A 17674-nucleotide genomic window follows, 5' to 3' on the forward strand; every position below is an offset into this window, starting at 1 on the left:
CCATACTTCATCTTTGCAAAGGAATACAGATTTTTTTTTTTATAGCTCTCCTATTTTAGTAATTGTGTTTGCCTCTCTCTTCCTTGTAGGTCATAAAGTTTCTAGGTGATGAACAGGACCAGATAACATTTGTCACCAGAGCTGTCAGAGTGGTTGACCTCATTACCAACCTGGATATGGCAGCTTTTCAATCTCATAGTGGTCTTTCTATCTTCATCTATAGACTTGAGGTATAATTGTCTAAAGATCACTTTGCATAGACTTCGTATAGTTCCAGTGAGTGCTCAGTGTAGGAGCTGTCCTGACTACCATCTTATCTCTTTAATGTTTCTAGAGTCTGAGTTCATAATCTGATTGGTATTCGTTAATTACAATATTTTTAATCCCTATAATGTATAGGATTTTTAAAATCTTTTCTCCTTGATTATAGCATGAAGTAGATTTGTGCCGAAAAGAATGTCCATTTGTGATCAAGCCAAAGATCCAGAGACCTAGTACCACCCAAGAAGGAGAAGAAATGGAAACTGATATGGATGGTAATTAACAAGTTATTAAGTCATACTTTTGTGTATGAGATTTTTTGTTATGCTACCTCAATTTCAATTCACCTCATAAATTATGAGGTACACTGGTTATTTTCAACATTTTTTTATATAGGTGATGATTTGAAATAGAACTGGGAGGTAAAGCAGATGGTAGAGCTGCAGTAGTCCACTAAAGTCACTACAAATTAATTGCTTAATAATTGATGTTTCTTAATGTGTTGGTTAATTATATTATTCATACTACAAAAACCTAAGTTCTCCAGAGTCAGAATATTGTCTACTGCAGCGCCATATTTCCTGAGTGTTTAATATATGCTTGATAAATTACATGAAGACTATAAACTCATAAGTGGGACCGTGTTTCTGAATACTTTAAGAAAAGACAGGATACTTGAAGTGGTTATTGTTTAGGGATCAACTTTTAAGTCATAAGGTCAGAAATACAAAACCAGATCATTTTAGTTTTCAAGTGTGTTGGGTGTCTTTTTTAACAATTCCAACCCTCTCCCAATATATACTTAGTAATAGAATAAAGATTTGTCCCCCATATAACTTTCTTAAAATTACAGTAGTGTCTTGTCTTAATGACCCAGCTTATCATTGCATATGTCTATTATTATCTACTCTTCTTATGATAAAGATATTAGAACAATAAATTGTGGCATACTGTTCCTTTTTTCTGACTTTGTTTTCGGGCACATTTATCTGTGCATGTTGTTGTCCCTAGAAACCCTTTTGCCCAGTTTCTGTTTTATTGTGAATAAGCCGTCATATAAGTTCACAGGTGAGATCCCAAAGTGTTGAGTAAAATGTGTTATCTATTAACTGCTGATAAGTAATGGTTAACTATCCACTGTAAGCCAGTAATTGTCAAAATTTAATAAACAGAACAGTAAGTGCTTGGTAAAGATTCTGTCAATATCTGAAATGCTTGATTCAGTTAAGTTTGCCAACCGGTGGTCAGGAAATAAGTATTTGAAACTAATCCAACTGCTTCTGTTGTATTCCTAATGAAAACATATTCAGTATAAAGATATTCAGTGTAAAGCACAGTTGTGACTTTGTGCTTACTTCTTAAGTTGGTACATACATGTATAAAAATGATTTGAAGAATGTATTTCAAAATGTAAACACTAAAAGGGATCATAAATTAAACAGAATAAGTATTTGCTTTTACACAATTAAAATTATTTTATTTAGGAGTATAAAGGAAATGTTAATGCTCACTTCTAACCCTCCTACATAGGTATTAGTTTGATGTGGCTCCTTCCAGCCTTGTTAATATCCTTTCCATGTTCACATTTACATGTATATAGTTTTTAGAACAGAAAGACACTTGCATTGTTTATTATGTCATAGACTTCCTTCCCCATGAGCACTGAGATTAAGCTTTCAGTGCTTTTTATATTTGTTAGTTAACCTCCTTTTATAGGCTCTACTTACTACTTACCACCTACCAATAATATACAAAGTTGCATGTTTTGCATCGTTCATCTCACCTCGGTGGAAGTTTTCTCAGAAATCTTTCTTTTCTTAGTACCTTTTATTCTAATTAGTTTCTTTATCGTAACTTGTACTTTAGTTGCAGATGTAACTATGGAAAGCAGTCCAGGCTCGTCCATAACTATGGAGCACCGGCTGGAGGTTGAATTAAGGGCATCAAGTTCCAACAGCAGCACTAGCATCTCTGGCCCTGGCCCGGGTCCTGGCCCGGGTCCTGGCCCGGGTCCTGGCCCGGGTCCTGGCCCTGGTCCTGGCCCTGGCCCTGGCCTTGGCCCTGGCCCTGGACCCCGTCCTGGTGCGTAGACACATAGATACACAGTCTTTCACACTGACTTACTTATTAAACCAGTGAAGAAGAGAGCTTTAGGAGGCACTTAATGGTACATTTGAGGTTATCTTATAAGAACATGTCTTGTAACATTTTATTGTTTTCTGGCAGTTCACACATTGAATATCAAAACAGACGTTTTGGAGTGCAGATAATATCCAAAAGAACAGAGTGAATTTGAAAGTTGAATCTTTTTTACTTTATAATATTTCTTTTTTTTTTTAACTTTAGGTGTCTAATTTTAATACTGGTCTTGTGCCATCCTTGGTGATTTAATTTCTACTTTCAAAATACTCTTTCCAATGTCCCAGAGATCTCACTTTAAATGTCTGCTAGTTTTGCTTTAGTGCATATAGATGGGTCTCTTAATATGTGTTTCGTGTGCCTATTTACTGTGATTTTAATGGTGAACCCAGTATGATACTTTTACCTTTCTCCTGTGTCAGGAGTCCAGTGTATTCCACAACGAGCAGCACTTCTCAAGTCCATGTTGAATTTCCTCAAGAAGGCTATTCAAGACCCTGCTTTCTCAGATGGCATACGGCATGGTATTTTGATTCTGTGTACTGCTTTCTACGACCACTTGATTATCAAGATTTTTCTTTTTCCATGTTTTCCTTATGTTTACCCTTTTATAAAGCATACTTAGTAAATTGATAGCTATTTTTTACTTAGACATGATGGTTATTTGTCCTTTTCACGGCATTGCCCTATGTTCACTTCTGTCCTATTTCTACTTTTTTCCGAAGTCTCCATGTGTTCGTATTTTGGCCCACTGTTAAAGCTTACTGCATGAATAAAATAGTGTTGGGAGAGGGGTATCACATTTATTTACTTTGGTTAACATACTGCTACCTACCACCCTTGATCCTCATCTCCCAGACTGATCATAGTTTTTGCACATATTTCTCTTAGTAATGGATGGTTCTTTGCCTACCTCTTTGAAACACATCATCAGCAATGCAGAATACTATGGCCCATCACTCTTCCTCCTAGGTAAGTAGGACAGTTGGGTCTAGGCTGAATGAACTGGCATACATTTATAATCTTCACACTTGGAAGCAAAGTCAGCCTGGTCTCTGAGTTCAAGGGCAGCCTGCTCTACATAAGAGGTTTTAGAAATCCTTAAAAGCTGGGAATGTAGCTCAGCCCTAAAGTATGTCTGGCACTTTGATAAATCGGGTTGGTTCCATCCCACTCCAGCATCACAAAAGCTAATTGGAACTCCACTTAGAATTCTATAAAGGAAGTTAGTGGGAGATGTTGTAGAAGTGGCAGATTCTTTGAACCTAGTGGAATATGCATTTTTACAAACACAAGTTTGGGCAGTCTAGATATTTGTTGCTATTACAACTGCTTTCTTGCCTATTTGCTTATTGAGTCTATGTATTTCTATCTTGTGACTTGTTTATTGATTACTTAGGAGAATTCTATATAGTTTTGTTATCTGTTACCTTCTTTATTATTACCTTTATCCTTTTCTTTTCCTCCTTTTACTACATAAAGATTTTTGATGCAGTGGTTGCATATATAAATGGAAAGAACCTCTTTGGTTTTTTTTTTTTTTTTTTTTTTTTTTGAGAATTTAGAAGGGAAAATACTCAGTATTTTACCACTAAGCATGATGTTAATCAGAGGTTTCACGATGAAATTTTCTTATCTAGTTAGGAAATTTTCTCTAAAGGAATTGCATCAGATTAGAGGAAATTTTCCTCCCAAAGTTAGGTTCAGAGAGTAGGACTGTAATTCTTGAATATTATTATAACAGCAATTAGCGACGTAATCCCTCATAGTTTATTTGATAATTAAAAGAGGTCTATTTCAGGGGTAACTTACAGCCACTAAGGGGTCAACTAAAGGATCTGGGATAGATGAGGTGCAGTCTTGTGTAGTTTCCTCGAACTCTGACTTGGTCTGCAATCCAGCCTACAGTCCATGAAGAGCCAAGAGAGCAAGCAGCACACATCTTGGGTCTTAAGGGTCTCTGCCACTCCCCAGGGGCAGGTCATAGGCAGATGTGGCAGATACTTGCTGCCACACTCTAGGGGTAGTGTTTCAGGTCAAAGATGGAACAGCTACCTACTACAGGATATGATTTTTTTAAATGCGTTACTTGAATAGGTAGAGAAGTCAAAGGCTAGGGGATGAGAGTGTGTCACTCTAGAAGAAGTAAGTATGTTTAGAAGGGAACAAATACATACAGGTTGTAGCTGTTTTGTTTGGTTTAATTTGGGGGAGGGATGGGTTAGAGTAGAGTGGAGGTAAGGATGATGGTACAGCACATGCTAGGTGGTAAGTTCCTTATCACTGAGCTATGCCTTCATCTATATTTTTCTTTTTTATTAAGAGATGAATTCTTTCTTCCTCTCTCCCTCCCCCTTCCTCTCTCTCCCCCCCCTCTTCCCCCCTCTCTCAATAAAGCTCAAAAGGTTAAAAAAAGAAAAAAAAGAGATGAATTCTCAGTAAATTGTCCAGATTAGTCTTGAATTCACTCAAGTACAATCAATTTTTTGCTTGAAATTTTCTTGCCTCCACCTTCTGAGAAGCTAGGCTTGCAGGCCTGGCATGCGGGAAAGTTTTAAACAGAATACATATGATTCAATGAAAATAAGCGCATTCAGTATTGATTAGAGAATATGGTGACACAGGCAGCAAATGAAACTCAGCTCTTTGATTAAATCAAGTACCAGTGCTTGTGCACATTTTATCTCAGTGGTCTTTGGTAGTAGCATAATTTCTTAAATTTGAGAAAGATCAAAATGGGTGTACTCAACCCAATGTAATTGTAGCATTTTTGGCTTTGTTCCCTGCATATAACAGTCTTTCATCTCTAGTAGGAGATGGCTGAAAAAGTCAATGTGGATGTGAGAGCCTTTTAGTAAAGTATTTGACTGTTTGGGTGTGTTGGTTATTTACTATTTATGGATACCTTTTATCTATTGACCCATAAGAGTATGAGGTCTCTAAGATAGAAACTAACAGTCGGGCGGTGGTGGTGCACACCTGTAATCCCAGCACTGGGAGGCAGAAGCAGTTGGATCTCTGAGTTCGAGGCCAGCCTGGTCTACAAAGCGAGTTCCAGGACAGGCTCCCAAGCTACAGAGAAACCTTGTCTCGAAAAACAAAAAGAGACAAACAAAAAAAGATACAAACGACCTTGTGATGCCAACATAGAGTTCAATGCCTGGTTTCTAATCAGTCACCATAGCAACTATAATATTTTGTCAGTTGTAACATGAATCTTAAAGAGTCTTATTAATAAAACTCAACCCGAGGCCAGTTATTGGGGTGACTGCTGGAAGATCAGAGAAGCAGAACAAGCCACAGCTATCTCACCTTGCTAGTTCCTCAGGTAATCTTGTTTCCTCAGGCTGGAAGCTTCTGAGTCCTCCACATGAATCTCAGCTGAACTGTGTTGCTCCAAAGCTTAAACTAACTACATGCTTTTTCCTCTTTAGTTCCTGGTCCTCACGCCTTATATACCTTTTTCTTTCTGCCCCCACTCCCTGGGATTAAAGGCATGGGTCACCATGCTTAGCTGTTTCTAAAGTGGCCTTGAACTCAGAGATCTGGCTAGCTCTGTCTCCCAAGTGCTGGGATTAAAGGTGTGTACCACCACCCCCCAACTTCTGTTATGGCTTACTCTTCCCATTTTCTAGCCACCATTTTTGGCTTTGTTCTAGTGGCTGTCTGTTCTCTGACCCCAGATATGTTTATTTCGGGGAACACACAATATTTCAGGGAATACAATACCCACCACAGTCAGTTGTTGAGGATTTCTGGCTTTTAGTTAGTTAGGAGTCTGAGAAAGGTAGGCTTCACAAAGGGGACATTAACGAGGAAGCAACTGGAAGATTATAATGTCTTATAGTAATTTTATGCTGAAACCCACCAAATAAAGAATTGACATTTCTTACTCTGTTCCCAACCGCAGGTTGTCTTCACTCTTTACTTTTATTCTCTTTATTGTCTCTCCATTAATCTTCCCAACTCTAAACTTCATTGCCTACATTACCCTTCACATTATTGTTGTTATGATTAATAGACTGTTTACCTTAAAGAGATTAACGATCTTTTTGAATATTTAATTCCAAGAGAACCAGACTAAGTTTTGTAAGTAGTTGCATATGGCAGGGAACCTGTTATTACTGCTGGAAGTTTAGCATTCTGGTTTATTGTATAGACACTGTCAAATCAAAGAAAGTTCATATGAGTAGCGATTATGGAATAGTGCTGTCCGAACCTGTTGGCAAGAGAAAACCTGAGCTAATTAGACTTTGGAGTTACAATGAGCGATTTGTCAGTAGGTTGTGCGTTCTTGGTAGTACATCATGTAAGTTAACAGTGCTAGCCACCAAATCTTAATGTGGCTTTCTGCTTTTGAAACTTTTAAAGTGATGGAAGGTCAGTATTCTTGTCTTCACAAAGGGTTGAGAATACGTTTAATTCTATTGAGATGTGACCTTAAACTGGCTATGTAGCAAAGGATGATCTTGTGTTTTGTTTTCTGAGAAGAGGTTTCTCTGTGTAACAGTCCCAGCTGCCCTGAAACTCTCTATTAAACCAGGCTGGCCTTGAACTCACAGAGATCCACTTGCCTGTGCTATCCAGAGTGCTGAGATTAAAGGTGTGTACTGCCATTGCCTGGTGATCTTGTATTTCTAATCCTCAGGTGTCTGCCCTCCTTAGTGCTAGGATTAAAAGCATGCATCATCACACCCAGTTTATAAATTCAGTTTGGGCTTAGATTCATGCTAGATAGTCTACCAACTAAGCTATATCTCTAGTACCTAGAAGAAAACTTACCTAAACGTGAAGGGTCACAGAATATATAAAAGCCAAAAGGAATCTTTGCAGATTAACAATTGAGTTGTAGAATCTTTATCTCAGATTTTAAATCAAATGATGCATAGTCAGGCTACTTGAAGTCAAAGTACTGAACAGTAATTGTTGGAGTGTTTATTATTTTAATGGTGTCAGTCATACTAGATCTTAAAAGGACCTCTCCTTCAGTATTCTGAAGTAAGGCAAATCTAGAGATACCATTATCTTGTTACTAGAAACTAATTTTAAGAAAGTTTTTCCTCTTTGGATGAACTGTTTTTAGGTGTCTTACCAAGCAACAAACCTGTTTCCCATGAAATTGAACTTTGAGTTAGCAGACCTTTAAACCCTATCATTAACAAAATATTTGAGGTTAGACCTTTCTTAAGATATACAGACTAGTATAGGCAGGTGAAGATCCTAATTTTCAGTGGATCCCATTCTGTTTTCACTTTTAATTTTAAGCTTCAATACACCATGGATTGCTCCATATCAATAGGGTGATGGTCTGTTTGATCTTTAGACTCATTGTTGTGAAATCTTTCCCTTTGTGGCCAAAAAGGGAGAATAAGAAACTCAAGTTACATTTTGTTAGATTGTCATGCCACTTAAAGGCTTTGAGTTCATGGTAACTTAAATCAATGAACAAACTTGGCACCTTGGTAGCAAACCTTTGTCCATTTTGGTGCTTTAGCTGAATGTCATTTAAGCAGGCCATTATGTCTATATTAGTCCTTCTGCCTGGATAAGAATCCAATGTATAATTTCTTCTTTTTCGGCTATGCCCAGACTCAACTATGTGCTCTGATCAGTCAGTGTCACTGGGAATCCTAAAAGAGACAGTGTATTCTGAGGACTATAATAGTGTTGCATAGTTTACCAAAAAAGGCTTGTTAATTGTTTGGTTAATATCCTTGGGAGGACTGCTCTTTTCTGATAGGAAACTGGAGGAGGAATCGTTCTAGGCAAGAAGGGAGGTGGCAGGAGGGAACTTGGAGAATTGGAGGGGGAGGGGAAACTGGTCAGGATGTAAGTATAAGAGAACAAATTTAAAAATAAAAAATTAAGCCGGGTGGTGGTGGTGCACGCCTTTAATCCCAGCACTTGGCAGGCAGAGCCAGGCGGATCTCTGTGAGTTCGAGGCAAGCCTGGGCTACCAAGTGAGTTCCAGGAAAGGTGCAACGCTACACAGAGAAACTCTGTCTTGAAAAAAAACAAAAAAAAAGTAAAAATAAAATAAAAATTTATATCACCCATGCATAAATTTTGCTAGTGCATTAAGACAAAGATGCAGTATAATCAATTTGCCACTGTAAAGGATGTGAGTATACTTACCAAGGGCAATGAGTCTAGAAGTGGAGTACTACCCATTTCGGGGGTTAGAGTTTGAGTAGGATAAACAGCACGCAGAACTTACGGCATTTAGCCTCAAATTTAATGACCTAAGATCTGAAACAAGAAAGGAAGTCTCACTGGATCACTGGAACCAAGAAAAAGGATAATACGAGTTTATCCAAATTGGAAAGTAAGAGTACTCAGTTAAGGCACATCTCCTTTAATTGTGGGTCATAATCCCTTAAGAAGGCATTGCCTAACTGAATGTAAGAGTCACAAAAAGTTGGCAGTGATTTGAAAGCAAATGTGTACTGAATCTAAGATGTTCAGGTAGTACATGTCCATGTTGCCTCACCACAACCTTGGTTCTGAATAGGCATCATGCAATCTTTGCACTGTATGACATCACATCATGTAATGCTAGCAAACACTGCCTAAGGCACCTTGGCTCCGATTTAAGACTGCTTTAAATTCCAAATTTCAATGGTTTTACTGTGTATGGAATTTTCTGCTCTTGCTAAAACAATGGTTTAATTATGGCAAAAAAAAGGCAATGTTTCCCTACCATCATTCTTCAGCATACAAATGTCAAATTGGTGTTTTGTTTGGATTGTGTTCTATTTTCTAAATTGATATTTTAGGCTGGGCATGGTGGCTCTTGCCTGTAATCCTGTTGTTTGGGAGGTAGAGTAGAGGCAAGAGGATTTAGGGTCATCAGAGACTATATGAGACCCCATGCAAAAAACACAACAAAAATAATTACTGAATTAGTTGTTGTCTTGAGTTTAATAAAAGAATGTTTTATTTTGGACTTGGGATTAGGACAGAATTACTAGCAATTCCTGAAAATTGTCCTTAACATTCTTACATTTTGTACTTTGTATTTGCAGAAATAGCATTCTTAGCACTGGCGATTATAAAATCAAAAGGTATCAATTCTGAAAAACATTGAAGATGTTCTGTGGTATTATCAACTGTTTAGCCAAGATTGAATTTGCTATGTAAAACTAAACAAACATAATGCAAAAAATTAATGTTTAGCCAATTAAAAAAAAATCCCAAATGTTAGACATTGTATTCAGTGGTCAGGAGCACTTGCTTCTCTTCCAGAGTGCTAGACTTCTGGTCCAAGTTCCCAGGTCAGGTAGCTCACAACTATTTGTAACTCCAGCTTGAGGGGATTCAACACCCTCTTCTGGTCTCTGAGAGTACCTTCATACACATGGCATATACTTACAAAGACAAAACACACACATAAATAAAAGCAAATGTTTGAAAAAGAATGCCAAATGCCACAGAGAGCTGTTGATCCCAAATAATTTTCACATATGTGCTATTTCACTGCTGTTTATTGCAAATATGAATGTCCACTCACCTTAATTGAAAACTTTTTTTTAAGGAATTAGATATTACCGTTAACAGGTTTGTTCTTATATTTAAAGACACTGTTTATATATCTTTTGTCAGATTGTCATATCTTCAAAAATCTGATAGTCCCGAGTACAAATTTCCAAATATCATGGGTGTTAAAGTGGTGGTAGTATTTTGTGTGTATATTATATATATTATTAACATACATTTTAAATCCCATTTCCAATTTAAAGTTACTAAATATTATTTCTGCAAAATACTTTATCCACACTCATCAGTTAAATTTGCATTTACCCCAGAAAACCTGCATCTTAAGTACTTGTCAAGTTACGAATTTGGAGACATCAATTTTCATAGATTTATATACATAGTGGTACATATATGTAAAAATGAAAAAGAATGGTTTATGGTGATGGGGAAACTCTCAATTACAACGTGAAAATAGCAAATTATTTAGCAGTTTAATTCCAGTTATTACTATGTGCTGGTAAAATATCTTAAAGGAAATCGGAATATTCCTGATACTCTGTATTATTAGTTTTCATTTCATAATCACAAGAGTATAAAGTTAAACATTGAAGGTATATGTTTTAAGCTTTTTATTATTTATTTGCTTTTAATACCTGTAAAGAGTCTCAGTTTCCCTTACTTTTCCTTAACTTTGCTTTTAGCTACTGAAGTGGTGACTGTGTTTGTATTTCAAGAACCATCACTGTTGTCCTCACTCCAGGACAATGGGCTGACAGATGTCATGCTGCACGCACTGCTTATCAAAGATGTGAGTTTATTCTACCACTGTATAAACATTACTCCATGTATATCCCTTCCTTAAGATACACATCCACTTAAGAAGCAAGTAAAAAATAAGTTGTGTGGAAAAAAAAATTACCTCTTTTGTATGTATTGTTGACTCCAGTTGGGACCTGATTGTCAAAATACCTTCTATTCCTATTCCTCAGCATGGTTCCCCTAGATATCTTTTCCTTGCATATGTATTGGACCTTTTATGTGTTACATTCAAATCCTCTCTGTCTTCTTCAGGTTCCTGCTACAAGGGAAGTCCTTGGTTCCCTCCCAAATGTATTCAGTGCACTTTGCTTGAATGCCCGAGGTCTTCAGTCTTTTGTACAATGTCAGCCATTTGAACGTCTCTTCAAAGTTCTCCTATCTCCTGATTACCTCCCAGCCATGCGGAGGAGGAGGAGTTCTGATCCCCTTGGTGAGTTGCTACTGTTCATTTTATAATAGAAAATTGGTTTTGACAAGGAAAGTTTTCCTTGACTGCACATCGTTTCTCTGGCTAGGTATGCTCAGCTTAACGGGAATTATCACCATATATTCTATTGTTACAGGTAGGAAGGAATACTTCATCCTTAGCCTCTCTCCTCATAGTATTTCCATGCTTCTGAATAGTTCACTGTCCTGATATTGGTAAGAAACAGGTATAGGGACCAGTGATATGTTTTCAAGTCCACTAATTAGCCTACAAAAGTGAGAAATGTGGAGTCTAATGTTGTAAACCGATGTTTTCATTTTCTCTAAAATTAGTCATAGATAATTAGATTTTCTTAGTGTGTTTGAGTCTAGATTGATGAGGAAGAAGAAAGTTAGAGTTAGAGAAATAGTGTAGTTTGCAAAAGTGTACTATTTATTTGGGAAGCTGAGTCGAGATAATGACTTGAGCCCAGGGGTTTGAATAGAGCCTAGACAACATAGTGAGGGGACAACACAACAAGCCATACCCATACCCCCTCTTAACATTTCATAAATCAATGTATTTTGTACTTTGATCTACCACTGCAGCATTCTAGTCATGATCGTTCTTCAGAGACAGCCAAAGGGTGTTTATGCTTCTTTCTTTTCTACTCATCTTTCCTTAAGACTAGTTCAGACCTTGACAGTGGAGTTTGTTAGACTGATCTCTTTTTCCTCCACAATGATTTGGAAAGATTAAGGTTTATGTGAATTCATTCATGAATGTGTGGTGGTAGAAAGTTACAATAAGCAGTTGAGTTTCTTCTTTCCATGTTAGGTTGGCACAAAAATTTATGGGCTCTCTATATTTCTTACTCTAAACACTTTTTTTTTTTTTTTTGGGCTTTAAGGGGATACTGCATCCAACCTGGGGAGTGCTGTTGATGAGCTCATGAGACATCAGCCCACCCTGAAAACAGATGCAACAACTGCCATCATTAAGGTGGGGATTGATAATGGCTGTGACTTGACCTCTCTGAAAATTTTTAGAAAGTATTTACCTCATTTTTAAACCTTGATTTTGGGCTGCTACTTTGTAAAAGCAAATAGTTAAAATAATTATTTCAAATGTTACAAGAAACAATTCTAACCTTTTCATATTATTTTTTGAATTAAAACAGTTCCTCTTTTTTATTTAAACTTCTCTATATTGCTTTCTTATGGTATTAACCAAGTATACAGAGGCTTAAGTTCTGTCTGTACGAGCATATTTCCCTTGCTAGACAGTTTTTCCTGGCTTTCTCCCTCCTTCATTTGCTAGCCATTCCAGTGGATTATTGGAATCAGTATATGACTTACTGGAGCTTGGTAAATTAAGACAAGGATGTGACCTTGAAATATTTTCACTTTTTACACATCTGTTATTTATAAAAATTGAGCTAATGACTGTATTACAGCAATGGTGTATACATTAGTGATATATATCACTAATATATATATATATGAGCACACACATATTGCACACAGAAAATACTTATAAAATGTTACATTACATATAAGTAATCTTTTTCTCTTTGACTTTTAGTTACTTGAAGAAATCTGTAATCTTGGAAGAGATCCAAAATACATTTGTCAGAAGCCATCCATCCAGAAAGCAGATGGTACTGCTAGTGCCCCTCCACCAAGGTCTAATCATGCTGCAGAAGAAGCTTCTAGTGAGGATGAGGAGGAAGAGGAAGTACAGGCCATGCAGAGCTTTAATTCTACTCAGCAGAATGAAACCGAGCCTAATCAGCAGTAAGCGTTTATACAGCAGATTTTCTGACCTTATGTTCCATAATTCTCATAGTGTCACTTAAATATTTTATTTACTTACTTGTGGTAACAGGGATGGATAGAACTCCAAGTCTTATTCAAACAAAGCAACTGCATTACTACTGAGCTACACCCTTACCCCCACTTCCAATGTCACTTCAGTCTACATAATTCCAAAAGATCATTTTAAGGTGGTTTTTTTTTTTTTTTCTGGCATCGTCCTTTGTTCCTTTGTGAACATGGTGCTGTGGTGTAATAGCATTTGTTGTCTTAGAAAAATACTTTTCTTCAAATTTTAGTTCATGATATTAAATCAATTCAGTATGCCAAGCTGGTAGACTTTTCCCCTTTGTTCATTGATTCAAGCACACAAGAAACTTTTATGTCAGGAATAAAAGTATTTTTTTTCTAGACAGCAGTAGACATGCATTCATACATATAATAAATGTGCTTTAATCTATAGGTACTTTTGAGAAAGGCATGAATGTTTTAGCTGTGGCTATGAATACTTTTGATCTGGGAGTTAGGAAAGTCGTCTGGTAGTGTAGAATATTAATCCAGGGACAACAGAAGCTAAAAACTTTTTGGAGTTCTAGATAGCAGTGTGTTTGCTGGTGTCAGTAGTATTGGAGAGGAGGCATTAACTAATCTGTCTGAGAATGCAAACACACCTTTCTTGTAGTGCCATCTTCTTTCTACTTTAAAGCTGTGTTTCTAAAAGAGGGAGACATTCTGAAAGAAGGTATGGCTTTTCTCCTCAAGGGACTATAAGCTTCAGTGTTTCCGTCCAACCTAGCCTGATTCCCAGTAACCCTGTAGGGTTGAGTTGCCTTTCCTTTGTTTTCAAATGAGAAGTTTCATGAATGTAGAAAGCGGTTGTTGGTGATTTTTAAGTCAATCTATATATATGTTTCTATCTTTATATAACTTCTTTACCTGGATATCTTAGGTCCTAAAGCTTAATATGCTCAGAATTAAAGCCATTGTTAGAGTAAATTAACATTTTTCTCAACAGCCCTCATTTCTTTACACTATATTCCTCACTTGAGATAAATATGTATCACTGTCCACATTTGTTACCCATTTCAAAACATCTTCCAATTGAGAAACCAAGCTTAGATTCTCCCAATAATTGTGTATGCTAATTCTTTTCTGTAGTAATCCATAAATTCTGTTTAATTCAGCAGTGACTCTGTGTTATCACCCTTCTAAAAGTTTTATCTGTCCCTTCCCCAGTTTAAACATTCTTCAATAGACCTATACTATACCTTCCTATTTCCTTGCCTCTGTCTTCCAATGCCATACATACACAACCAGATGGAATTTTCCAATAATATGTATTCAAATATAATTTCTGTTTTTCCATCCCAAATGAAGGAGCTACTGATCTTATTTCTGTTGTGCATTAAATAATTTTGTGTATTCAAGAATATCCTATAAATAGGCTTCTTGTATTTGGCACTACTCATTGTGTTTTGGTGATTCATCTATGTTATTAACATGTCTCAATAGTCACTGCTTTTCTTTCCTCATTGGTAGTCTGTTGTATAATTATTATATTTATTTTGTTTTCCTGTTGATGAACTTGGTCGATTGGTCTTTCTCTGTGTCTTGTTTTGTCTGTCTCTCTCTCTGCTAAGGTGGTGCCTTTTTAAAAGTATTTTTAAGATGATGACTTATGAATGATCCTGATATACACCTTTGTGTTGGAGATCTGGAATAAGAAAGCTTAGGCACTATAGTCCACCCTACATTCTTAGGTTGCTAGTTTACATTCAGAAATTAATGTCTTGCTATGCATATAAGTGTAGCTGGGAATTAATTGTATACTGTCCTCAGAATCTTCCCCCTTCAGCCTCCTAAATATTAGTGATTATGAATATGTATTGGTACGTTTAGCCACTACAAGTAATTCTGAGTTTTTATAAGGTCTTGTCTTCTACATTGTTTATCTCAAGAGAATCTGATTATTTCTGGGGAAGAATATACTTATTTTATAACTAGGGTTTGTAGTTGGTGCCAGTAAGTAGTTCATTTTGTACTTGACTCCATTCAGTGTAGCTGGCTTACCACCTACACCTGAGTGTTAGTTAGAAACTGATGCAGTTTTTTGGAAAGGAAGTGACATTATGTCCTTCTTCATAAGAGCTTTATTAGGAGATGGAACCCTGGAGAGAAAAGCCAGGCCTTCAGATCCGAAGAGGAGATTAGGAGAGTTAGCTACCATGTGTAGCATGCCTGGTGTTGAAGGGGAAGTAGCCACAAAAACAGAATAAAAAAATGAAGTCTTCAAATCACTCCAAAGGGGATTTCTGATTTTTACAGGTTTTCAGGGCATGGTAGGACATACTACCACATGACTTAGGTAGTCAGTAATAGAGACCCTAGTTCAAAGTTGCCTTGGTCCAGGACTGCAGGAAGAAGGAGGGACTGGACTTGGATTTGCAACCAAGGCCTATATTCATTTTAATAATCCAAACAAGTGCCTGTCAGTTTTTCCTTCTAAATGATGGGCTGGAATATTGAGTGTGGACTGATATTTCCCAAGCGTAAGAGCAGTCACATCTTAAAGTGAAGGTCCATATGATCACTGAGGAACTTTAAAATTTTATATATATAGGTCTATGTGGTCTTTGCAACTTACATTTTTTTTTTCATTTATTGAACGCCCCCCCCCCCCCATGTGACCCACTGAGCCAGCTTCTTTGCCAAAGGTAGACTCTTCAAGAACTAAGAAATTTTGACTAGGGCACAAGAAAAATTCACAGTTGTGATAAATTGATTCATTTCCTAAGATGATACACATTTTTGTTGGTCATAGATTTGGCTGTTTTCAATAAGGTTAAACTTAAGGTGGTATTTCTTGAGACCAGCTTGTAGGTAGAGTTCTGTTGGACATAAGTGATCATTTTTTGTTATTCTTTCTTGTTTGTTTGTTTTTCCAGACAAAGGTTTCTCTATGAAACAGTTCTGCCTGCTTTGGAACACATTTTGTAGACCAGGTTGGCCTCAAACTCACAGCTGTCTCTTCCTTCTGAGTGCAGGGATTAAAAATGTGCGCTACCACCGCCTTACCGATTTTTTTTTTTTTTACACTATTCTACTATTTTTACTATTTTACTAAAAGTTGGAGGAAAGAACAAAAGTAGGTACTTGGATGAGTTTTTTCCTGGAGTTGTTTTAAGAATAATACTGTTGGTTTGGTTTTTCTGTTCTTTTCCCCAACTTCCATCTACTAATGAAGTGGGCACCTGGGTTCTATTTCTTTGTATCTGGTAGGCTCTGTACTATCATATTTGGAATCTATAAAGATGCAAGAATCTAACTGAATTGTAGTGAAATCTGTACTTTTTAGCTATAGAGATGTCTTTGGGTTCTTTCCAAGGAGATGAGGCTGAGTGGGAAGGATAAGTGGTCAGGTAATAGAATGTTGCATTTGTCTAAGGAAGAAGGAACATTATGGTTTTTTTGGGGGGAGTGGCAGGGTTCTGAAATCTTTTCAAACCTGGTGTAAAAATTTCTACTTTTTGTACAAAGTTCTTTTCCTGTGGGCCTAGAGAAATGGCTCAACTTGTTGTTCTTTTGGAAAACTCAATTTCAGTTTCCAATTTCCATGTTGGGTAGCTTACAACCACCTATGTGACTCCCAACTCCATGTGATCCAATGCCTCTGGCTTTCCCAGTTAACCTATACTCACATTTATATGCCTAATCATAGATTTATAACTAAAAATAAATCTTAAAGTAATAATTTCTTATAAGTTTTCTTGTTTTTTAACTTATTTACTGTACATGTGTACATGTTCAAACACACATGGAAGGTCAGAGGACAACATTCATGAGTTGATTTCTCTGCTTCCCTGGAGACTGAGGATTTAACTTTAGTGTAAGGCTTGCATGGTGAGTGTCTTTACCTGGTGTACCATCTCACCATCCCAATTGTAAGTTGTTGAGACCTAAACCTTAGGCTTGGTTATTTCATTACTGAAGCCATTTATAAAGCCTCTCCATTCTCATCCTCTTTTTTTTAAGATTGTCTTTTCTCTCAACTACCACTCATTGCTATCTGTCGCTCTTATGCTCAGGTCTGTTCTCCAAGGACCCATATCCAGAATGCTATATTTTTTCAAGTTTTCTTTTCTAGACTTTATAGTTTCTTTTCATGTTGGTACTCTTGTGTAGTTGTTTCTCCTGTCATTTTCTTGTAAAAGGCAATTTACGGATATCTTTTATAAGTCTATAACATTCTCATTTAGCATGCAGTGTTGAAGCATTTGAAAAAGCAAACAAACAAACAAACAAAACTTGCTCATGAACTTTGATCCTACAAGTAACAAGTTAATAGGAAAGGAGGTCTTGGGAATTGACCTCAGCTGTATCCAGCTCTTTTTTGTTTTGGGTTTTTTGAGACAGAGTTTGTCTGTGTAGCTTTGCACTGTTCCTGGAACTCACTTTGTAGACCAGGCTGGCCTCGAACTCACAGAGATCCGCCTGCCTCTGCCTCCTGTGTGCTGGATTAAAGGTGTGTGCCACCACCATCCAGCGACCAGCTTTTACTGTGATGAGGATTTCTCAGTCTTAACCATTTTTAAACAAAACTATAAGTCTACTTTTTAAGCTCTAAATCTAACATAATAATATCATGTTTTATGTTTGCCTCTTTGCCTGGTTCTACACAGTAAAGCAAATGTTTTATGTTTTAATTGAATTTATTTCAATTGTCTGTGTGTGTACATCTGTACACGTGTGCATGTATACC

The 17674-nt window shown here is 36.9% G+C and overlaps 1 protein-coding gene across 13 annotated transcripts in view; it reads left to right on the top strand.

Annotated features, from left to right (window-relative positions):
- Huwe1 (HECT, UBA and WWE domain containing E3 ubiquitin protein ligase 1) overlaps positions 1–17674 on the top strand; it is a 148314-nt gene that overhangs the window by 62452 nt on the left and 68188 nt on the right. For 11 of the 13 annotated variants that reach the window (XM_036174363.1, XM_036174364.1, XM_036174362.1 and 8 more), the window contains 9 exons: positions 90–230; positions 431–536; positions 2128–2343; positions 2823–2924; positions 3292–3372; positions 10578–10684; positions 10948–11125; positions 12012–12103; positions 12686–12897. In XM_036174363.1, the coding sequence (XP_036030256.1) occupies positions 90–230; positions 431–536; positions 2128–2343; positions 2823–2924; positions 3292–3372; positions 10578–10684; positions 10948–11125; positions 12012–12103; positions 12686–12897 (1235 nt within the window). The remainder of the gene's footprint in view (positions 1–89; positions 231–430; positions 537–2127; positions 2344–2822; positions 2925–3291; positions 3373–10577; positions 10685–10947; positions 11126–12011; positions 12104–12685; positions 12898–17674) is intronic. The other 2 variants (XM_036174371.1, XM_036174372.1) reach the window with 1 other exon arrangement.

This window comes from Onychomys torridus, chromosome X, assembly GCF_903995425.1.
Source record: "Onychomys torridus chromosome X, mOncTor1.1, whole genome shotgun sequence".
Lineage (NCBI taxonomy): Eukaryota > Metazoa > Chordata > Mammalia > Rodentia > Cricetidae > Onychomys > Onychomys torridus.